The 25,126-nt window shown below is 37.1% G+C and overlaps 2 protein-coding genes across 2 annotated transcripts; both read right to left on the reverse strand.

Moving 5' to 3' along the window:
- Positions 1–165: 165 nt before the first annotated feature.
- On the reverse strand, positions 166–9,764 carry chp1 (calcineurin-like EF-hand protein 1). The gene is made up of 7 exons (XM_042500116.2): positions 9,373–9,764; positions 7,885–7,957; positions 4,437–4,517; positions 3,724–3,851; positions 3,554–3,615; positions 2,675–2,797; positions 166–1,650 (listed from the first exon to the last, which is right to left on the reverse strand). Exons 1-7 carry the CDS (start codon positions 9,437–9,439, stop codon positions 1,597–1,599), a joined length of 588 nt encoding a protein of 195 aa, XP_042356050.1. The 5' UTR covers positions 9,440–9,764; the 3' UTR covers positions 166–1,596.
- A 1,770-nt stretch (positions 9,765–11,534) lies between these two features.
- Positions 11,535–23,838, reverse strand: lgmn (legumain). The gene is made up of 14 exons (XM_042500108.2): positions 23,742–23,838; positions 23,266–23,431; positions 22,973–23,070; positions 19,625–19,706; positions 19,412–19,494; positions 19,223–19,298; positions 18,065–18,127; positions 17,822–17,888; positions 16,912–17,030; positions 15,819–15,908; positions 15,385–15,591; positions 14,248–14,418; positions 13,388–13,455; positions 11,535–12,051 (listed from the first exon to the last, which is right to left on the reverse strand). Exons 2-14 carry the CDS (start codon positions 23,407–23,409, stop codon positions 12,009–12,011), a joined length of 1,311 nt encoding a protein of 436 aa, XP_042356042.2. The 5' UTR covers positions 23,410–23,431; positions 23,742–23,838; the 3' UTR covers positions 11,535–12,008.
- Positions 23,839–25,126: the final 1,288 nt, after the last annotated feature.

Consider the following 25,126-nt stretch of genomic DNA (forward strand, 5'->3'; position numbering starts at 1 on the left):
CATCAAATATGTATTTCATTTGTTATTATGTACATTTATGTCTTTATCATAGTGACAGCAGTTAATGGTTGATAACACAAGTGTAACAACCAGTCTAAGAACTAAAATAAAACCAGACATAAGAGTTAAACCACAAAGCTACTTCGCCAATGAATGACCCAAAGAAAGCATGGCACTTAATTTATTCAAATCAAATTCATGAATCATTTTGATAATACCTAGACCAACATCACATAACATGTGAACCACATCTGATTGGTAATCACATAATGATTAATAAGTTGTATTTCCTGCTCTCAGCTGCTGGAGGGTGTTCTGGTAACGATTTAACAAACGCACATTAAAGATTAAAGGGTCAGACATTCCACATTTCATGTACACAAGCCTGTACAGAAAATAAATTTTGAATGCATTTGATTCTCTTTAGCATGTTGAACTAGTCATTGGGGAAATAAATTGTCAGATAAATGTTGAGCAGTGCATACATCAACAAAAACAAAAACAAAAAAATTCAGAGCCCAATGCAGAAACTGATTATATAAATAAAAGTATAGTACGTTATGAGTTTACCTGTTCCAAGTCATAACTAACTGGTCCGCAAGAGCTTTTTTAAGACTCGATCGGAGGGGCACAGTGGCAGCTAAATCCTTATTTTGCAACTGCACTAAAAAAAAAGGTGCAAGGGAAAACACACACATACTAGCCAAAAGATGGCGGCAAGTTGTGTGAAATCCATATTCTGATCGCCACAGTCTTACATTGCAAAGCCAACAGGCCCGAGGTGGTTAAGAGGGTCAAACTTACTTTGGTTGAAGTCCAACAACTGAAACAGGTAATTACAATCTATTGGCAGTAGCTAGGTTAACCCATATGAAAATAAAATAAAACACAAACATGGCCTCAGGTTCCAGTTCACTGTTGAGATAATAACTTACAAAGGGGGAACCTTAGCCATGGCACTTCAGTGAGTAAAACACAAAAATCTGTGGAGCAGGTCCTGCTATGCCTCAAGGGACAAACTTCAAGCCAGCTGGTCTGACTTGCTCTGCCACAAGTTAAAGAAAAGGAGTCATAAGATCCTGTTAGCATTAAAAACACTGTCTGTTTTGGAGTGAAATCACATCTCAAATGTCTCGCTTTGAACTATTGCATATTTAGATGGACAAAGACGCAACGTGTGCTAACTACCCATGGAACAGCAAGAGTAAACTTACTCACCGCAATAGCAAAAAGCTTCATTGTACCGTGCTCTAGAAATCGTTTTCATGTGAAAAGTGGAACAGCAGTGGTACTAACTGTGACCCTCTAAAAGTTTTCTAATAAATAATGTTCCACTACTGGGAAAAAAAACATAGTGACATTGCATAAAACAACCCAAGGCACGCAACTTTTCCCTTTGTTTACAGAGCAGTGCAGAGGCAGAAACTCCAGATCTATGACACGATCTACCTAATGCTCGGTCTGACAGCGTTTACTACTCGTAGTGTGGGCCACAGCAGCCTGCTGAGAAGCTGGATGAGGTTGTATTCTGACATCAACTGACATGTTGAAGCTCTACTCAAAATAAAAAAAATTAATAAAAGAGAAGGTATTAATTTAGTGTAGGAACCGGATGCTCATTTTCTGTTCCACGTCCACCTTCTCCAAGACCTGTGGAAACAAAACAGAACAAGTTCAGATGCTAAAAATATTTTGATGTTGCGGTTCTGTGATGTGTAACAAAGACAGTCAGGTTTAAACAGAGTTCAGCATTAATTCAAACATGCAAAACATTAAACATGCACTTTAAGCAACTGTTATTCTTAATAAAATGAACAACCAGATCTCTGTTTTTTGTATTAAATTTAGGAGAAATATTGGGACACACATTCACAATTGCCATCTAGAATATTGCCCCAGAGTAAATATGGCTTCAAACTATGCGATAAACTCCTTCTCCTTGATAGGGGATGTATTTTAAAGTAATGGATAAGTGACAAACCCCTCAGTCTTACTGTCTTACCGAGAATAACGACACGAGTGAACGGGGGTGATGGTCTATTTGAGAGAACTTGGTCGCCTTTCATAATGTATCTGCCTTTTTTGATAATGATGGTGTTTTATTTTTCCCCCCTTTATTTTCTTTATTTTAAATTTATTTTAATAATAATAATAATAATATTTTTTTTGTTTTTTTGTTTTTAATCTGACATGTCTTTGACAATGTGGAGAGCACTGTGCTGCTGAGTTAAAAAATCAATAAAAATCTATTTAAAAAACAAGCACTTTGGAAAAAAATCTTTAAATATATTTGAAACCTTTTAACTTGCCAGCAGTTGTTCAAAAAAACCCCAACTGCGCTCAAAAAAATGATAAGCAGCTTTAAGGTGCTTTATGCAAAATTCAGAACATACATTATGAGCAGCTAACAATACTTCATAAACAGCTCCAAACAACAGCAACAGAGCTAATGGTGTTAAAACGTAGGGTGGGTGCTACACTTCCGAAATACAATTTTTGGGGCTTCAAAGCATCAGTGATAATTACCTGGGAATATTCAAAGCTTTTCATTAAAAGCACCCATGAAATAGCATTTGTTATGTTTCTACTGGTTCAGTAGAAACATTTAGCATAAAAAATAACCATGAGAGATGTTTACGTGAGGGGACAGATGTCTCCTGACCACAAAACTTGCCTTGATGAATTCATTGAAGGAAATGGAGTTATCTCCATTTGTGTCAGCTTCCTGTATGGTCCTGTCAGCGATGCTGCCAAGCTGTTCATCTGAAATGTTTACACCAACCATCATCCGTAAGACCTGTGAAGAATGAACAAAACGCCCCTTCATGGTTAATGAATACAAGTGAAAAACAGTTCCTGGCAAACATTAAATAATGGTCATGTTTGCTTTAACAGTAAGGTGATGGTGCTACGTGTATTTCAGCACTACACAAGATAATTTATAGTTATTACGCTTAAAAGGCAAACAAACAGCCGCCTCACTTCACTGCAGGAAATACATGATTATGAATACATGTATTTAGTGAAAACAGGCAAACATACATTACTCTGAGCTGCATGTTTCAGTGTTACAGACTCGTGCATCACATGAAGGAGGCGACACAGAAATGTTTTGTGCAAAACAAGAGATCTGTCTGAGTCATTAAACCTTGAGCTTATAGCAATTATAGGTCACACAATGTCACTGAAACCGAGATGGCTTCACGGAGGGACAACAAATAACACGGAGGAGGCCAAAATACAGGATATGAGACCGTCTGGGGAAAATCAGCCTGTAGTTAAGGTGAGATATCACGTCATTATCAGCACGAGGGCAAAGTCTTCTCATCGACAAGGAAATCTTTCTGTAGAGTATTTTGAAATAGATATTGCAAAACAGCTTTTGTTCCTTAACTGGACAGCTGATAGCAAATGTTTTCAGAGGTAATAACAATGATTTCTATTGAACCTCTTATTCACCATCTGGCTGGTTTAATTATTGCATAAACCAGTTGTTTCCACTAACTGTGCCTTGACTCAGTGTCTTATTTCCATGACAAACTGATCCACTCACCTGCAGCAGCTCATCCCGAGAGATTTTGTCATCTCTGTCCAGGTCATACAGACGGAAAGCAACTGGAAAAATAAAAAAATAACAATTACTTTATGAAATCCGGTGAATGTTCATCATACAGGTCACCATCTCCACCCAGACACGCCCGCGTGACCGAGCGCTACACTCACAGAGCAGCTTGTTTGTCCTGCTGTTGAGAGGCTCACTGGCTGCAGCGTTCTTGTTCTTCTCATTGTCCTCGATCGGCCTGAAGTGAGCCAAGGTGCGCATGAAGCCCCTGAAGTTTACCTGATCCTCCCTGAAAACCAGAGACAGAGAATAATACAACACAGCACATCAGAAAGAGGAAAAAAAGGACTTAATTCAATGTGAGGTGACTCAGATTACCTTTAATCTTTACATAAACTCTAGCTGTGCGGGCAACACAATGAAAACTAGTCGTAATTTAACACCGTTTTACAGAGACAGACACTTTTTAAGCTCTCAAGTTGTCCTGAAGCAAACAACCCAAAACTGGAGCGACGACAACAAATCTATAAACCATTACAAGCCATGTCTAAAATTAAAACGCCTACACATTTGACTTTTTGGGATTTTAATGATACATTTGAAAACATCTGGTTTTCAAATTTCAGACTGATAAAACAGCAAAATAACGGCAGAATGTACAGAAAGAACCTGCAGTGGTCAGCTGATTTTTTTTTTCAAACACAGAATTGGCAGAAAAGACCGAGAGTCTCAAGACTGCAGTCAGTCAGCCACAACTAAGAAGCCCAGTGGCCTCGTTCAGATTTGTGGTGGCTGTGACTCAAACCTTTAATGCACACTCGTGCAAAAAAACAAGCTTTCCAAACAGAGCAGAGCAATAACAGGGACAGCTCACCCCTCAGGGAAGAACGCATTGATGATTCTGTCTCCCAGAGGATTGATGGCCAACTCCGGGATCCTTTGGAAATCTTCTCGACTGCAGACACGAGAAGATACGATTAGAAATTCCAACACAACATTTTTTTTTATTTATAAAAGACACATTGTTAATGTAAACCTCACAACAATTTACCACAAATTTTAAACTGTGACATTGCAAAGATCATGCAGCCATGTTTTCCTTATTCTCTAAAAGTGGATCTGTCTGCAAATATGAAAACGGGAGAAGATGAACGGATAAAAGGATGGAAAATAAATACTTTTTATGACAAACTAAAGCATCCAGGCATTAACTCTCCGCTACAATTTCTCCAGAGTTCATTCTTTAGGAGGATTTTTACCAGGAGCCAAATTATCCAAAGAAAAAAAAGTACCAGGTGATTAAAATCGGTAAAATAACTGAACAAAGCAGAGTTGTGGTACAAATCAGTGTTTCTCTAATGGTGTTTGGAGACGGGCCACTACCCCAGCACTTGCTCACCTTTTTCCTGTGAAAATGTTAAAAAAAAAATGCTCAGGAGGTTTTTACCGGGAGCTAATTTACCCGCAGAGGTCTCCTCCTCTCGAAAACAAACAGAGCTGCTGATTTAAACCAGTAGAAACACAGAATGAAGCACTTTCACATTTTAAAAAATCTGTTTTGGTTTTTTTTCTGATGCTGTCTTTGTGTAACTAACTCTGTCGGCCAAAGTACAAACATGAACGGCCCTAACAAGAGCCAGTGTTCGGTTCGTCTGTCCCAGGATACCGCAGAAACATGGTGATCTCTATGGACGAGGACCTCCTGATGTTGATATAAAAGGCTCATTTTAAAGCAACAAAAACATAATGATTCTTATTTTCAACTGATTATACACTAAAGAATACATACTTATTAAATTACATATTCATTTCCACCAATATATCCCCCTAAATCCTACACACTTTCTACATTATTCTTTAAAAACAGACTTGATTTAGTGCAAATGTGACTACAGGAGAAAATCAACAGACAACAGGATGACAATAAATACTTTTTACAACTTATTTCATTTGTCAGTCAGTGAAAAGTTCCTCCGTCCATCAGTTGGATCAGAGGTTGATTAGGTGAGATAAATGTAAAATCTCACTGTTGTGGCAACTTATGAACGATAAGAAAGTGACCTTGGGGGAAAAAAGAGAGAATGTACCTGACTGCACACTGTGCCTGAACGCACCGGAGCAGATCCAAGAACTTGTTATGTGTAAACACAACGTCTTTAAAAGAATGACTTCTCTGTCTCAGTATCGACGTTGTTGTGTTTTTTAACCTTTTACTTAATGTTTGATTTCACTTTTTTAACAGGGAAAAAAATTTGAGATTTGTTTTTGACCACAAGACATCAACTGTTTCATATTAATACACATGAATACAAAATAAACCAAACAACAAAACCACGCCACAAACACCACAAATCACATCAGACATTATGAAAAGTGGATGCAGGCCAACAAATTAATCATCCCTTATATATTCAAAGCCCGATGCAGGACACTGAGGCTATACTCTGATTTAACAGACTGAGAACCAAAGAGTCTGTCGACATGTTTCCTCGAGCCTGTGCGACTCTTAAATCTCCTGTGTGATGGCAAAAGCTGATATTCTTTAACTTAAGCCTGAGAGGGATCACATGTGATATTACCAGCCAGAGACGATATTCTTTAAGGTTAAACATTTGATTGACAATTTTTGAGCAGATCCACAGCCGCCTAGCTTTAAGCAGAACAGAGAGACAACTGCACCATGCACTGATTCCAGACTGCATAACACTGTGTATTATAGGATGGAAAAACAATATAACAGGATCCGTTTGTGACTAATCGGCCTCGGTCTTAATGATTACCCGTTTCTTCACCAATTGCTTTTTTTGTCCAGACTAAAGACAGAACTATGAGTTAATCACAAACCATAGAAATGTCACACTGAGGTCTCAGCTGAAAAATCTCACTGCGCTCTGATAATAAGAGTACCCAAGAGTGGGTCCTAAAAACTAAGTTTCAGTCACTCATGGTTTTTTTTAATGGATTTTTGGTTAGCTACTTGAAACAAGGTCTGTGGTTAACGCAAGCTTAAGACACTTTCACGTCTTGTTCCGCAACATAAAATACATCAGTAAATCCGTCACTCGCAACCTTAGAGGCTTTTATGTATCTTAAAAAAAATTAGTTGCTAACAAGCAGCTAAATGAGATTGTCATCACGTCAAACACGAGTTTACTTGTGGCGGCGACGCTGCAGTCATGCGACAGCAGTGCGGTTCATTTAATAATTCTAACATTTTATTTATGTAGCACTTTTCATACATGAAATGCAGCTCAAAGTGCTTCATAAAGAAGAAAATATCAATAAAGTATACACATTATAATAATCAGAAGGTAAGATAAAAGATACAAAAACACCACATTAACAGATGCAATGTCAGAGACAACAGATCAGTAAATGACCAATGAAGTGACATCCTGTCACAGTTGAAATAAAGAAAATGTATTGCCTTTTGTTAGCTGTTTACTTCTCACAATTGCTTTTAGGCTTGAAAGACTTTGAATGCAGTGTTTGATTGTGAAGATTATCTTGCTGAACAAACATGCAAGTATCGTAAATGTTTGCCACAGAGATTATTTTCTGCCATATTTTGAACACCAATGGAAAAATCCCATAGGCTTTTTGGTGAGGGAACTAAGGCGACGCTAACTTCCACGTTGGTCTAGAGAAAGACATCACGCCTCGAGCGCTCTATACTCTATATGAAACAATTTAAGCTCAATCACAGTAAACCTTATTTATAAATGAGCGATACCTTGCCAAACTTTGTCTGACCTTTTTGTAATGAAAATACAGCGGTTTTGCCCCTGTGAATGTTTACTGAAATAGTAAATTCACTGAATAGAAATTGTTTAAACAGAACAGTTTTTCTGAAAAAGCAAATGAGCAAAGACTTTTTAACCACTCAGGCTGTTTGATTCAATTTAAAGAGGTGTTTCTTTCTGTTTATTTTTTGGCATTTGTCTGTAGGAAAATGATGCATCTGTAAATGAGTGCAAAATCAGGTGATCTCCTTAGTGATCACTATTAAAACAGGAAAAGACAGGCGATGTCAGGCAAGCATGACCTCCAGGCATCATTTCTTAATAATGTGCAAAGCTCTAAGTGAGAAAATGAATCCTTAATGCCTTCTTAACTTTTTACATGTACTTCTGCAAGAGAACGTTTTGGATCACGACTCACACAAGCAAAGCTTCTCCATAAGTCAGTTAGTTGTCTTTTAAGTATCTGTCCTCCATAACTGAAAAACTGCCAAACTGCTGTACGAGAAACCAAACATCAAAAGCAGCATCTGGCTGGTGTTTAATGTTTTTTCTTAAAATGCTGGTTGTGTTATTGCTTACCTGAGGGTGCCGTTTTCTCCTTTATCCAGGCTGGTGAAGCGGCTGTACAGGCGAGTGATCTGACTGTGGGAGACTGATGGGAGGATACGAAAGAGGTGAAGATTTTACAAGCAAATGAGCAGAAGATAACAGGTATTTAGTGCTTCAGGCTAAATAACTTTTCACCTAAATTCTGGATGTCATTACACTAACAGAAGATGTGTGCACTATTACCCAGTTTAACAGCCAAGAGAGTAGACAGTGGCAGTAATGAAAAGTAACGCAATAAATGTGATTAGTGTGCAGATAGATTTGTCTTAATATCATTTGTGTTAACAGATCACCAATCTGTGTGTCACTGTGTAATCTGTAAATATAAACCTCAAAAATCTAAACAGGCAAATTCCCGGGGTTCCTGCAGTTTAAGACGAGCGGAATTTGAGACTTTTTAAGACTCTTTAATGCAACTCTGAATTAAATTTAAGACAATTTCACAATAGCTAAAATTGAAGGAAAACATGAACCAACATTAATAAAGAGGATTTCGCCCAAATATTTGAAATTTAAAATATTACGTTTTAATGTTGTTAATGTAAATGGCTAAATATGTGAGAATCTATGCATTGTGAGCACACTGACATTTAATGTGTAATTTGTAAATATACAACACCTTCCACAAATACAAAACTTTATTTTGCAAATATAAATCTGATCTACAAATACACAAATTCCACAATAAAAAAAGTTTGTTTTTTAAAATTAGAATTAATTACAGACATTGAATGAATAACATCTGTGAATATCTTCCTAACATGAATAACTTTCAAACAAATATTTTGGAAACCAGTTTTTTAAGCAATTCTATGCCTCCAGATTAACAATTTTTGCACACTTTTTCAAATTCTTTTTATTTTTCTTTATTTTGATTTTTTTGAAATTGCTTTTGTTGATTTTTTTGTTCTTTTTATTTGTATTTATTTACATTGATACTTTGTGTCCTGCATTTTGCAATTTTTTGTCTGCTTTATTTTTAACTAACCTTATTTTTTATTCTCACTCATGTTTGGTAAACTGTTGTCTCTGTTGTTATAATGCCTTCAGTGTATCCTGTTTCTGCTTTTGCTTTGATTGTCTAACCACATTGTAAACTCTGTTTTTCAATGTGCCATAAAAATAAAAATTATTAAAGTAGGTATTTCTCCATCTTTTGTTTATTACGTTTTTATTTAATCTACAAAAAAGTTTGTTTTTTTCGAGTTAACAGTTTTTAGTTTGCTATTTGTTGAAGGTGTTCACATTTACTGATTAGACATTCACACACAGATTGTGACACAAAACATACTGACACAAACCGCTCACCAAATGTGAGCGCAACTTCCTTTTAGTGCGTAATTTAGGGTTTTTAGTCATTTTTCGATGACTTGCTAAATACAATTAAAGGCAACATAAATGTGTAGGCAGCTAATGTCCAACAGTCTTGACACATGAATTAGTCTGAGCTCAACTTACATCCAGTCTCCTTCTTAATTTCTTCGATCTCCTCTTCTCGGAGTAACGTGGACGCTCTTGATCCCATGTTGAAATGTTTAAAGGTGTTTTAAGAGACTCGCTTGTCGTCTTGCGCAACCAAACCAGCTGTGAAGAACCTCAATCCGGATTTATGTTGAAGTTAGCAAACGAGCTAACGCGGCGAGCTAAAACCGCAGCAGCCAAAAAAAAGCCGTTGCAGCTAACTGACCGTTAACCCAAACAGCCGTTTTCTGCCCTCAAAGCGGTGTATCTAGGCGGATAGTCCGTTAGAAATTAAATCTTTTCTATGTTCTGTCAGGTTTTCATGTTCCCAAAATGGGTTTCGGCTAAGTTATCTTCCTGTTTTATGAGGTGGGAGGGAGGCAGAGGGCAGGTACTGAACGAGGCCGCCTCCCTGCGAGGACGGCCTCCGTGGATGTAGGTAGCAGCGTTTGATGCCTGCTTAAAATTCGAATATAACGCCTTATTTATAACTGTTTTTCCATTAAAATAGCACACTATCCTCACTAATAGACAAATAAAGCTCGTCTTAACAGTTCAAAGGAAAATTAGCCAACACAAAGTGTAAATATAATTGATTTCCGTCAGTCAAACTGAAGAAACGCTGGCTGCGGAACGGGGAACCATCCTGTCAGGGTGACCATCTCAACCGTAACACCATGGGGTCAACCGCTGACGGAAATGTCATGATTTATGCATATATGGAGCCAAATTCATGTTCAGATTTAACAGGTGACTATCTTATAATACAAAAACCTTAATTAGAAATGGCATTAACAATTTAAGATACCCTGTGTGACTTTGAAATTTATTTATATTTTAATAACTTTGTATGATAATTGGTGTTTTTGTTTTGTTTTGTTTTGTTTTTAGGCTGAATTTAAGAAATCCCCAGCCTTCAGCTTCACCTTCATTAGCCCTTCACCTTAATTTAAAAAAGAAAAAGAAAGAAAGAAATCCAAAACTTGTAAATGTGAAAGTAATGTTATTGACTCAAGCGTTCAAGCCAAGTAATTAAAAGCAAAAACAAAATAAAATACACAAGACGCGTTCTTAAGTGGGGTTTGAATAATATGTAATAATTAATCATAGCATTTAATGACTTAGAACATAACATAACGTGGTATAAACAGTAGAGAATCTCATATAAAATGTTTTAAAAACACCCTGTTTTAATTTTTTTATTTGTGTCTTTTCCCCACAAGAAAAGATAAATTAAAAATCTTAAAATCATTCTTGCTCCTTCGCCTTTATCTATCTATCTACAGCTAAATACAACTCTATTAATACAACTATTAATTCAAAGCTGTAGGTCAGAAATTAACCACTAGATGTCACTACTTCATTATTCCATTTGGGCTTTAATTTGGTCATTTATTCAATGCAGCATTTGTAATTTAAAGTGTGTGATTCTGTACTCCTGTTAAAACATATGTACCACAGGTCCAGTGTCGGGAGGGTTAAGCAAAAGGCAAAGCAAAATAGTTTATGACATAAACTTTTTGATTTTTATCAAAAAGAGTATATTCATATTTATAATTAAATGAAACCACTTTTGTAATAATTAAATATTAATCATATTTATTTTTGGCGTTTATTCATTGCATTATTTCAAGTCTTTTTCCACATTTTGAAAATGACACACAAAGCATAAATGTGCTTTGTGTATATTGTTTTTCCTTAAATGTAGTTATATATAATTAGCAAATATTTAATCAAGGCTTTATTTTGTATACAGGGGAGAAAAATGATATTTCTAATATGGGCAAAAACTGATTCCCAGTTGAATCAGGAACTAAATATTCTTTAAAATCGTTTTCACAGAAGGTAACACATATCAGGTGTTGACAGAAGCTCACGGGGAGGCCAAAATCCCCATAAAGCTGACAGAGGTTCACGCTAAAAGAGGATGTGTTTGGCGCTATCTGTCTGTCAGAAAGAGGGACGCACATTTAAAAAGGGTGTTTATCTCAGGAAAATAGGCTTAAGTAGAATTATTTGGACACCATACAAATCCTCCTGAAGACTAGCTGCTGTTAATGTGCGGAGGATACTACCATGTGAAATATTATCCCCAAAAAGTGTCATTTTGATATATAAAAGCATGTGCTGAATATCCAGAGGTAAAAATACTGGAGTCATTTTTAGCAGTTTTGGTCTTTAAAATTTATTTCAAGATCCTTGTTTCACAACAAAGTCTCCACATTCAGTGTTCAGTGGTATGTCCTTTAAACGTCAATCATGTCAAACATTCATGCCAAATCGTCCATACCACAAATAAAGCTAAGAGCGAAACAAATTTAAATGAATTCCATGCTTTAATTGCTATAAATCCTAAATCCTAAAAAATAATCAGAAGCAGTAAAATATCATCCACAAACACTTCACAGTGATAGTGCAAACTCATCATAAAACAAGTTTAAAAGTTCTCAGTAAAATCAAAAACATATCAAAAGTTAAAAAAAAAAAAAAAATGTTAGAGTGTTGATAATAACGTCGACTCCACGTCAGATTGATTCCAAAGCAGTGCAAAGAGGAGCTTCGTCTCCTCAGGCCTTCCCACGTCGAAGAAGCAGTTTGATGTTTGAGACTTTCATGGACTTAAAGAGACCCTTTTACTTTCTGAGGCGGCACGCAGAGTCCATGGCCAGCTGGATGCTGCAGAGACGAACATCAACAGGCTTCAGTATCAAATATTCACCTTTCAAGGACAAATTATTTAATATTCCATCAACTTTTTTAAAATTATTTTTTTACTATTGTATTGTTCCTTTGCTGCTTATACCTCTTCATACCTCATAGCTGCTGTAACATTGTGAATTTCCCCACTGTGGGACTAATAAAGGATTATCTTATTTTATCTTACTTAAAGGAACAGTGTGTAAGATTTAGGGGGATTTACTGGCATCTAGTGGTGAGGTTTGCAGATTGCAACCAGATCAAACTCCAGTTAGCACTCCATCAGTGATTTTTATTCAGGAGGTTTTTACTGTGAGCTGAATTATCCGCTGAATTCGCTTCCTCTCCAAAACAAACAGACCAGGTGATTTAAACTGCCAAAACACTGAATAAAGCAGTTTCATGTTACAAATCAATGTTTCTCTGAAGATGTTTAGCACATCAGAGACGGGCCGCTAGCCCGGCACAGCGCTGCTCAGGCGCAGATCGGCATCTAGAGACTTGCCAATTTTTTCTGCGTGACGCGTTTTCGACAAAGACAGTGAAAATGGTCTTTTGATAATTCAGGTTCTCACAAATTTTTAAAACTTCTCAATGACTTTTCAATGCCCCATGATGAGAAATTATTTTTTCCTGCCCTAAACGCTGCATTTTTCTAACATCCCAGATTTAAACTCAAACCTAGTGTCAGCTAACTGGCATACATGAAGGGAGAGACAGAACATGGGAAGAAAATGCTGAGTCATGCATGATGGTGAACAAAACATCACAGACGCATATTCGAGCTGTTACGCTGACAGCTACAGAAAATAAATTGTGTAACATAACTTGGAAGGTTGTCCACAGAAGATTATTTGTAACAATTTCATTACACACAACAAAATTCAATGACTTTTTCCAAAACTTTCAATAATTTGTTCTAATTTCTTGACTTTTCCAGGCCCGAAAAATGTGAAATTCCAAGATTTTTCCAGGTTTTTCATGACCCCGGGAAACCTGATAATTGTACTGACATTACACCAACTTACACCACAGTTTCAACATCTTAATCTGTCACAAAGACATACAAATATGTTTTATTCAACCTTTTTGGTTTCCCTTTCAAAATAAAAGCCCTCTCACAACAGAATTCCTTCAATTATTAACACAGGTTTTTTTTATCCTGAAATCTTTGCATAGTATGGGCTTTTAATTGTAAAAATACAATAGTTATAGCAGCAGGCAGCTATTTAGCAGCACCACCCTAACAACGCTGTCTGTGTGAACACCAAGTACGCTTAAAGAGGTGGTTTATGAAGTGGGAAGTACACTGTACCTGTTTGCAGAGTATCCTCTCTCACACAGGTTCACCAGAGCGTACAGATGTCTCAGGGCATATTCATACTGAAACACAAGCAGACGTCAAGTGTCAAAAAGATTAAAGTGAGAAAAGCAGACGTCAAGTGTCAACGTAATGTCCCCACAGTCTAATCATACTAAAATATTATATCCCCTTTTTGTATTTGTGGTACTCGAAAGGTCAAAAAGTTCCAGACAAAAAGGGAAGGCAACATATTTCTGAATAAACACATACAGCTGCATGAAAGTACCCGGGAAGACACTGTTAAGGTACGATACAGAGATTCTCATTTAGCAGGCAGACATCAGGTAGGATTAAAAAAAACCAAAAAAAAAACCCTTAACTTCCTGTAATGGTCAGGCGTTACTCTCACCAACATTTCCTCATCACATGTATATCTAAAATTATGGTAATGATCAAATGTCACAACACACAGCTGGCTTTTATCTTAAGTTTAGTTTAAAATAAGATAGAAAAGAAATGGCACGAGGCCTTCTTGGTTATGGTTTAACACTTAAGAATATGATTTTCATAAAGTTGAGACACACAAGCTCATTCTGCACTTACTGCTTACTGTCAGTTTCTCTGTTCAGCTGAATGCAAATGGGTCACTGAATGTAGGTCTCAAACCTACTGATGAAAAACATGTGAAACTGATCTGCCGTTTCCCCTTTGAAGCGGAACCAGACTCCTGACATTTGAGTTTGTTTCAACCATCGGTTACAGACGAATGCTGCCATAACTGTGACTAATCAGTCTTTACGTTAAGCACTGACACTTTGAAAGGAATCTGGCTTAAATAAAAGTACAGAAAGGTTTCGTGTGTGGCGCTCTACCTCAGTTTTGTGCCAGTTGAAGCAGTTGAATTTGTAGTGGTTGACCGCAGTCCTGTAGCACTGATGCTGGGTGAGTTCGTCTCTCTCGTTGAGAACCTCCTCGGCCTTGAGCTTGTCTCCGGTCACTTTCTCAACCACTTGGCGCATCGTCTCAGCAAGTATCTCCCTGATCTGAACACACACACACACACACACACACACACACACACACGCACACGCACAGTTAAAGCTCTATAACACAAGAACTGACATGGTTAAAGCTCAATGTGTGCACTTATGTTCCCGATAAATCAGATTTGTATGGCGTCCTTGTAAAACCCTCCACAGAGGATGTTAGGGTGTTTTCACATATAATCCTCTTCAAACGACTCAAATTCAGTCCTCTTAAAGTGGACTAAAAAAGTGGACTAACAGAAAAAGGACTCTGGTCTACATTAGCTGTGATGAGGTCTTAGCCCCCTTTCTGTTCATACTCGATCATTATTATGATTATTATTTCAGTTTTTTACAACCCTTAAAAGCAGGAACGCCTCACGACCCCCTGTAAAGCTTTAACGACCCTAATATGGGTTGGGACCCCAGTGTTGGGAGCCAGTAGAGTAAGGTATGCAGTGACAGTTGATATATGTATAATTACATTGAGGGAGAGAGGTGGTAAGTCACGTGTCTTAAAGTACTTTTGCCGTCGTGTTTTTCACTGCAGTGTGCAAATGAAGCGTCTCGCTCTCATACTGAAAATTACAGGAAAAACCTCACGTTTCTGTGCATTTCAGACTGTTGCCGCTTAACGTGTTCTTCTTTATATCTGGATGTGAAGTATCTTTCAAGGATCAGACTTCTCCTTGTCCTCCTCCTTGCTAGCGGTACCAGTCGACATGGTGCCGTCTGTGTGTTTTTCCGTGTGTCCCAGTGCAAAAGCATGTGATTGGGGCTAAAATACGATGGCAAAGAGCAAAACGAGTCCGGAGCGCTTTGAGTTCACAATGCACAAACGATGCCAACCACACTGAGTTCAGTTCGCTTCAGAGGGGTCTGAGATTGCTTGGAGTGTTCACATATACCCAAAAAATGCTGAGTCAAGTGTGAAAACACTCAAAAACATGCAGCATTCGACAACAGGGTTTTGTTGATCTTTACCTTGAGGTGGACGTTGATCTCCATCAGCAGCCCCCTTGCGACTCTGATGTCATTGGAGGCCATCATCTTCCTCTTGAGGATGGCCAGAGGAACGTCGGGGCTCGGAGTCAGATCTAGATTTTTAATTGGCTGCAGCTTCATTGGAGGAGCGGGCTGGCTTGCCATGGCGTCACCCTGAAATGCTATGACCTTCATGTGGCCCATAGTCTGTACACAGAGTGAGATATTTGAGATAAGTAAGAAAATAAGAGCAGGAATCAAACATTTCCCTCCCTTACAGTTCCACTAACAAGTAGCTGGCTTATAGTAGGTATTTAAAGGAATACTTCATCAACCCAATGACCATTTTTTATATCAGTTACTCTCCCCGTATTACAATCAATTTGTGAGGAAAACTCTATTTTTCTTGCATGATCATTCATTCATTTTCTCACCTTGTTTCCGTACTGCTGGACGTGGCTGGTGTTTGTGTGGCTCTTTACAATCTTGAACTGCTTCATCAAAGTTTCCTTCTTCAGGTCCTCCTAGAAACACAATGTGATACAAACAAACAAACAAACAAACAAAAAAAAAAACCCGTCATGAACAGGACTGTTTCATAAAATATGCAGCAAAATCCTTCCAAACACTGTACGTCTTTTCATGAATCACAAATGAAACAGGAGTGATTTGTATTTATTCTTTTTGTTTCCTGATGAAGTTCAAGTTTGTGTTTTGGGATGCTTTTATATCTCAGGGCTGCAGGTGCTTTCATTGCTTATGCAAATTACCAAAACACTGTTGCTGCTGTTGGAAACATTCACCACTTCCTTTTCCTGTTTCTGCCTCTTTGACAGCAGGTGTTTGGAACAGCAAATAAACCTTTAATGGACTTCTTATAATCTCTGTTGCTATTGTTTTGTTTAATATCAGTCTGTGACAGTGCTGTTATATTACCCTTAAAATGTGGGAAAATGCACCTTTTTCTTAAGGGAATTAAATAGCTTTCTCACTTTTGCTAAAAAAAAACCCCAACATATGTAAATGAGTTAAAATGTTAAATATTTGCATGTAAAATATTGTGCGGAAAAGCAGTTAAAGTGTCAGTCAAAGTTGAAACACTGAAAAGGTTTGAAGTGCCAACTCAAATGTCAACATATTACACTCAAAGAAGTTAAAATTCTTAAGATTTTCATGAAATAAAACCATGTTTTTGATACAACTTATGGTATCGCAGGATTTGTATTGCCCTCGCGTGCACCGAACAATCACAGGAAACAAGGTGTATGTGAAACTCAGAATCAGTGACTGTAATTTTATCTCACTGGTATCAGTTTCACTGTAAACAGTGACTCTCCTAACGCTGATCAAAGCTGTACAAGCTTGCTGCCGCAAACCCAACTGCAGCTAGGTAACATTAAAAAGTATAGAACTGTTTTTTATTGTGAGGCCGTCACTAGAAATGCATTATATTTATCCCCTTTTCCATTTCACTTTTCACACTTTTAACATTAAAAACTTTGTATGACAAAAATACACAAAACCCACCACATCAGAGTCCTCCATCCAGTTCACGCTGTACCAGTCTCCCAGGTAAGTGTCCCTTTTCTCGTCATAGTAGCAGGCGTAAGAGGACTCATGGGGGTTGGCTGCTGTGGTGGCGTAAACTGTAATACAGAAAAAAATTTCATATTACTCAGGGTGACAGTTTGCTTTTCATAATTTTCCAGCACCGTGACTCATGATTGCTTCACAGCTTCAGATACACTTAGGAACACACTAAGGAACATTTTATAATATAATATAACATCCTCTTCATTTTTTATGAACTTTGTGAGTCAATAACCGGCATCATAAGTGTGCATACATGCTGACAGTTTTTATGAAAACTGTATAATTTTACTGTTGTAGAATTTCTTTCAGTGCAGCAAATAAAGTCTTAAGTGTCATACTTAAGGTTTTGTGCATCCGGCCACAAACATTTTGACGTAAGATATCTCAGTCATGTTTGAATGAGAACTTGTTAAAAAAAGGGATGTAAAAACGTAGTTTTGGCACAATAAAACCAGATCCTTGATTCACGTCCTGTAAATTCATCATGAGGCCGAGCACATGAGTGACACGAATTACCAAAAACCACAGTGCTGACCACAGCGTTTGACGAGACACAAAACAGGACTGAGAGTCAAACACTAAAGTCCACAGACTGCGGTGCTGACCTCAGCCTCAGTTTTACCTCGTTAAAATCACGAGCTTTTACGTCAATTATTAGCAGTTCTGCTTTTTATTAGTTGTTTTGAATTCAACCTCAAATGTAGGTGAAGTGAAATGGTCAGAGGAAAAGTCAAGTTCATGTTGTCGAGGGTTTTTCGTTCGTCGATTGACACTTTTTATTGATCGCTCCTCTATCTCTTGGTTTTCGTGGAAAGTGACGCTGATGAGGTAAAGTTCAACTCACCGTCAATATCAGTCGGCAGGTGGTTCATCATTGACCCAGACTCACATGCCTCGATGTAGAACACCATCTGTGTGTGTGGGGCAAAAAAAAAAAAAAAAAAAAAGACAAAAGCATGTTATAAGACCTGATCTTCCAGCACAGCGACATCATCACCTGATTGGGCTTTATCACTCCAAACTGCACTGTGGGCACACCCACATACATGCCTGCAAATACAATACACAACAGCATGTTGTTCCCTACCCTTTTGTATTTCTTGTTTTCATGCATGTAATTAATGGCGTCCTGGAGGTCTTTGACTTGGAGCTGCAGAGAGAGAGAGAAGAAAGAGTGTTAAATTTAACAGTTTCAGGTTAGGTAAACCACCACGTTACATTTGAAGTTCTGCACGTCCTGATTCAGACAAATTTGTAGTCTTGTTTACCTGATTCAGACACTTAAAGGTTTGTCTTTTTTCCCCTTTTGATGACATTTTATGACAAATTCACTCATTTTATTCTCGTCTTTTAAATGTTTGCTTTTATTGTAAAGCACGGGCGAATGTGTTTTGAGAAGGTAAAAATCGTAAATAAAGTTTATTATTAGTAGTAGCATTTTATTATTACGTATTAAAGACAGATCTAAAAAAAGGTATCATTGGAAAAACAGATGAGTAGTTTCTCTGTAAAATCAAATGTAGATCAAAACAGCATACTCTTGGACAACGGAGAAAAAAAAACAAGATACACAAGAAAGCGATTCAGGCGCACTAAAAAGTATATTAGTCGGGAAGAGAAATTTAAGAAGACTTTTTTGTAGTAACTAAATCATCAAAACAGCCAAGAACCATTGGTAAGTCCGTGACAAAGCTTTAAAAACTGACAATTGTGTAGCCTGATAAAAAATAATAATAATTAAAAAAATAAAATAAAAAAATAAAAAAAATATATATATATATATACACATACACACATATATATATATATGAGAAAAATAAAAAAATAAATAATATAATAGATGCATGTAAGAATTACGTTACGGAGTCACATACAGAAAAAAAAAAACTACAACTACCAAAATTTTGAATAATTTTTACTAATTCCATGACTTTTCCAAGCCTGGGAAATGTGACTGTGAAATTCCATGACTTTTCCAGGTTTTCCATGACCGTGGGAACCCTGGGTCTCTCGACAAAATGCACATGTATAGGTGCTATATGTGTGTGTATGTGAATAACTATGACTGAATTTTCTCTTTGTCGGATTAATAAAGTAACTTCTTCTTATGTATAGACTCGTGACTGATGTTGAGAGAGATAATTATCTGACTGAACAAGTTCAACAACCTGAGAATAGCTCTTTGGTTCTGTGCAGTAAACTCATGAGTGAACGTTAGCAGAGGCAGGAAGTAAGAAATGCTCACGTCATCATTGGGAAAGGCCAGAATACCAGGCGCTCCGTGGTCGGTGAAGTACACAAACACGTGATCTTCTGGGCCGCTGCCAAGACAAACAGAGCACAGTTAGAGAGAAATAATCCTGATGAACCAGATTCTGTGTTGTTATGGTGTCTCATGTCTTAAAGAGGTCACTCGTTTTATTTCATCACTTGCCTCTTCAACACTTTTCCAGAGCCACCTTTGACTTTTGAGGCGTCACCCGTCAGCACGGCCAAGAAGTTTTCTGGAGTCACATCCTGCAAGAGACCACCCAGTCAGAAATCTAAACTTCTGCAAAACCTCTTCAAACAATCTGTTTGCTGCAAAACGTTTATTCAACATCTTTGGTTTTGTCTGTTGTACAAATATTTGCACTAAAGCACTCACATCGCCGGTGTAGTCTTTGGGAACTCCCTTGTACACGTCTGTGCCATTGGGCCTGTTAATCAATATGCCCGGGGTGGGGTTTCTGAGAACAAAAAATGTACGTCAAATAAGCAAAAGGAAGTGAAAAGGGCTGACAAAACACTTTTGTCACCTGATCAGTGAATCATTCATCTGCTTCCTGGTCATCATGTTTGACTCTGAGACTGGTGAAAACTCCACAACACCTCAGGTTTTTCCCCTTTTTCTGTGCAGAAAACCTTCTGTCACTTTCAACAACAAGTCCTCTAATGTGTAAGAAACTGCAGTCTGTGGGGAAATTCTCGACGCTGCACTCCTGCCAGCATGTTTTTAATATAAGTTAGTTATTAACCAGAAATCCAATAAATGTTCATATTCAGGTCAGACAAGAGTATGATATAAAACAATCAATGTTGCATAGCTTATCTGTAAAACATGACCTATATTATGTCAAGATATTTTGATGCATGAGCACATGAGCCTAAAGCATGGAGGCAGTCAAATATAGCTATTCCTCAGCTTATCAGCGGTTATTACTATTAAATTAACCTGCTGTGGACGGTGTAAATTCTTTTTTTGTGTGTTTCATTTTATCGCAAAACCAACCAGACATGTATCAGTAATTTTATCATCCTAAAACACATTTAATTCAAAGTCGACAGAAACAAAGGAAAACTCAAAAAAAGCGTCTTGGTTTCTCTTTTCAGAGTTCCAAAAATCGTCAACTCTGGTTTCGCTGAAATAAACAATTAATTCACCAAGTTAAGAGGTGAAAACATGCTGGCTCTATACTGGCTAAAATGACTGTTTATTTAAATGGCGTTTGGTAATGGTGATTTCGGGGCTGTTTCTGTTTCTGTCTCTCTTTGCATCCTTTTCATAAAATTGTCGGAAACTTAAAACAATCTAAGCCTGTCAGTGTCAAAAAGAAACTTTTTTAGAGGACGGAAATTGATGGTGCGCAGGCGCCCTTTAGGATTTAATTTTTTACGTCTTTTGCTCTCTGGTGACAGCACTCTCCCTCATTACTGGACCAGTTTCAAAAATGTTTGTTTTGAAGTGTCACGTAGACACAAAAAACATGGGAAATTTCTGTCTAGGTTGGAAAATACTTAAATTCAAATCATTTGTCAAGCAAAAATAACAAATGTAAACTAGTTCCAGCTTCTCAGATATGAGGATACGTTGCTTTTCTGTTTTTCATATCATTTTAAACGGGATAACTTTGGATTTTGGACAGCCCAGACAAAATAAGAGGTCAGCTCTGGGCTCTAAGTACTTATTTTAGTTGCAACTCTGGTTGACTATTTAAAAATAGTCAGTATGAAGAGCTTACCTTGTTTACCCTAAAATTATTGATATGAAAAGTGAAAGTTAAACTGAGAAAATACATCTCCTGAAATTGATTAGGCACGCTCTGCCAGACAGGGGATATCTCACCCTGTTGGGGTTCTTGGAGCTACAAAAACCCTCACAGCAGACTGTACAGCAGTGTGAGGAGGTTTTCGCAGCCCTATCTGTTAACCACAGAATTATCACACACACTCACATGTTGGTATTTCTCGTGTCGCTGTGGCATGTCGACTCTGTGTGGTTAATTGTAGGAGCAGCAGCAGCATTAACAGGCTGAGTTTAAGAGCCTCACTGAGGAGTCACAAGGAAGTAATTTAAGTTCTCCCTCAGGAGTTAAGTTACTGTCATGGCGGCTGGATGGCAGAGCAGCAGTGAAAACAGAGATTTCAGTTTCAGAATTAGGACACTGTTGCAGTGTGTCACAGAGTGAGACACAGTGTTTAACAGAAATGACTGTCCACTTTCTCAGAGGCAGTGGACCCATTAATTCTCTCTGTCAATTACTCTTTAGGTTTCACTTTGCTGCTGTAAAGGAATAAACCCAAATGGTTCTTGTATTTTCAAACCACAAACCCCAGCTCAAATGTATGAAAAAGTTAAATGTATAGATAGGGGTGTTGAATTAAGTAGACTAAAATATAATTTTATGACTTAAGAAAATTACCAATATAGTTGTGGATCTATTTCCTGATGATCAATTACTCAATTTAACAACTAATTGCTTCAGCTCTACTTACAGAGAAGCAAACCTTAAGTGAAATACAAATGGCTAACATCATTATTTATGAACTTTAGTTCTATACAGCACCTCAAAAACACTATTTAACATTGTGTTAAACGCTTAATAAGTGATACTGTATGTTAATAAAGAGCAAAGTGAGCTTTTTTTATATATATATCTTTATATTCTGTCTTAATCTTCCTCTCTATTATTATTGTTGTTTTGTGTTTATGACCTTAATTCCTATTATTGTATCTAATTTTCTTGGTATGCTTTTGGTTTTTTTAATTTGTATTTATCTTTCGAACAAGTTTTTGCATCTTTTATAAAATTAATTTTACCATCATCATTTTGTCTTACTTTAATCTGGCATTACTGTTTGGTTTCTCGTGTCATATTTCCTCAGGGGTATCTTGCTTCAGTTTGTAAACACTGATTTTAAATGTGCTATATAGAAAAAAAAGCTATTATTACTGTTTTTATTATCATTAATGTTAGTAGTAGTTGTAGTAGTAGTATTTTGGGGTTTATTACTATTATTATTATTATTATTTACTTTTATTGGTACATTTTTGTAAATCTCCATTTATCATTTTCATTGGTCTTATTTCAAGTAAGTTTTTGCATCTTGTTTCTTGTTTAATCTTACCTTAATTTTGTCTTGCTTTTGTTTTTATTTCTAATGTTACATTTCCTCTGAGGTATGCCTTGGCTTTGGAAACACTGCTTTTGAAGGTGCTGTATATAAAGAAAAAGGGAATTCCTACACACTGTCCTGTTCCTTGCAATTAACTTTATTAGATAAACTTTTATCTAATATAATCAATTAAGTAAAAGCATTGTTATCTAATAAAGTGTATTGCAGGCGATAGAACAGTGTGTGGAATTCCCCTTTTCTTCACCTATGAATGATTTCCTCCAACACACCTGTCTACAAGTTTTTGAAGCTGTGCACGAGCCTCCACATTCTCAAGGCGATATATATAAAATCCTATAACTCCACTCTTGACTGAAACATGCAATAAAGCATGTATATTGTATTTAAAAATTCAACTTTGGTGTGTTTTATCATATTTAGAAACAATATATTGACATTTAACTGTGCATTGTACTCACTTGAAAATAGGCAATAAAGGTCAACAAGTAAGAGAACTCAAATGCAAAAGTATGTTTGAGCAGTTCACGAGAAAGATGAAGTCTCTGTATCACACAGATGTGCTGTGCATAGATAAAAAAAAAAAAACATGTCAACTCACTCTTCATTTTGTGCCAAGTCATCGTACATCATGACCACAATCTGCTCATCTGGGATGCCATTCTTGTGGACAATCTGGTAGGCATGGCAAGCATCGGCCTAGGAGGAAGTCAAAGTAGAAAATATGTGAGTTGTATATTTTTAGAAAGCTGGAAAAACTGTGGGAGAGCCTTCATTGTGAAGGGGAAGTGGCTTATCTAATCAAAACAGATAACAGAGTCATGCACAGTATGAACTTGAAAAGGTGACATTGTGGGATCAGTTTCATGTCGTTTCTTTGTTTTTTTTCCTCACCTGGTGTCTGTAGTTGTACCAGCCGTTGGAGCCAGCGACGATGAGCACCCAGTTCTTGCCGGTGTCTGAGTCCTGCTGGGCGGGGAAGGCACTCACCAGCCCGGAGCTCAGGCCGAGCAGGACGAGGAAGACTGCCTGAAACATGTCCTCGCTTTCTGAGGGAGTCCTGGATGAAAACAGGGACTTGTTTAAATCTCTCCTTAACGAATTCACTGTTAAAATAAAGCTGTTTGTCGGCCAGTGCGGTGGCAGCACGCAGCGTCAGGTAGGCACAAACTAACAAACACGTCGCCACCTGACTGCCTGGATATCACATGACGCATCCTCGCAACCAAGCTAGCTGTTAGCACAACAAGCTAACAAAACAGACTTTTAAAGAGCCGAAAGCGCGACAAAGATATTATTTAATAACAAAATAATACGCCGAATTCATCAAAGACAAGTCAAAATTAGATGTTTTTTTTTTTTTTTTTTACCTTTTTTAAGATATTCTTGTGTCCGTTAGAGACAGCAGCGGAGTGACTACGGGAACATCCCTGGGACATTTATATGAGAGTAGGAAAAACGGTTGCTAGGAATTCTCCCGCAGCAGCCAATCAGAGCGCTCGGGGGGCGGGGCTTTACTGTAAACAGTCATGTGGTTGAAAACAAGCAGCAGCTCGTTTGTTTTTCGCTTGAAGTAAAAAAGTAGATAAACCAGACTATAAGTGGAAAATAACTTCTGAGAAAACAATCCTTTATTTAGACAAACATATAAGATTTGTTTGTTTAAAAAAAAATCACTGCATTTTGCCTTTACTCACATTATTATTATAGTGCTTTTTTCTATTTTTCTTTATTGGACTATGAACTTTTCTCTGTTTCCTTGATAAATTAATAATAATAATATTTGTTCCAGTCTGTTTGTTTTAGTCTGATGGAGTGGTGGAAATAAGGATATAGAATTGTATTTCAATGGAAAGATGTACTTAAGTATACCATACTGGAGTGCATTTTAAGTTACTTGTTTACTATTTCTTCTTATTTATTTATTTATTTCCGTTTTATGCTACTTTACAGAGGTGTGGAATTGAGTCACATGACTTTAGACTCGACTTGGCAAAATTTAAAAAATAATTAAGATCAGTCACACTTGTTTTAATAAGCACATTAAAACAACATTCATACCACATTCTAAAAAACAACTTTTTCTTTTTTAAAATTTTGTATTACCGGACAGCTTGAGAATGACATGAAGTCATTTGGTGAAGAGTGCATTATGACTTATTTAGGACTCAAAACTCAAAGAGAAGACAAGACAGTGCAGTTATGACAGGCAGAGAAATGTACAAAAATCCTCCATCATACAAACGAGGGGTATACTTTGGGAGGACACAACACAATAACTCTAAGCTGCAAAATATGTATGTGTCTGCCAAGCTGAGAGAAAACACAGGTCTCCTCATTTTTTCTGGTAACTTGTTTTGTTTGATTATAATGGCCTGTACTGTTTAAAGTCTATTTGTTATCTTGCAATGATACATTTTGTTTTCTTTTGGAAGGAGTGAGAGATTCTTTTACAGGGAAACTGTCAAGAAACATCTTTGAGTGCTGTCTGTGGCCTTATTCTAACAGAATACAGAAAACTGAAACATATCTGGCAGCTCTATAAAACCCGCTGTAAGTGAAGTGCTCTGTGTTTTATGCTCCTGATGAGTCAGCATGTCTGTCGACTTTAAATCAATCTGTAGTTAAACTTTTTCAAGAAGCCTAACCTTGAACCCTTTTTCAGCATGCTTTTCTGATTTTGGTGTCAGTTGGGCTTAGACTTATATGTGGGCAGGGTTCAGATAATTCAAATTCTAAAATGCAACAAGCAATA

This window comes from Plectropomus leopardus, chromosome 14 (assembly GCF_026936395.1).
Source record: "Plectropomus leopardus strain MGB_pleo_1.0 chromosome 14, ASM2693639v1, whole genome shotgun sequence".
NCBI classification, from domain to species: Eukaryota; Metazoa; Chordata; class Actinopteri; order Perciformes; family Serranidae; genus Plectropomus; species Plectropomus leopardus.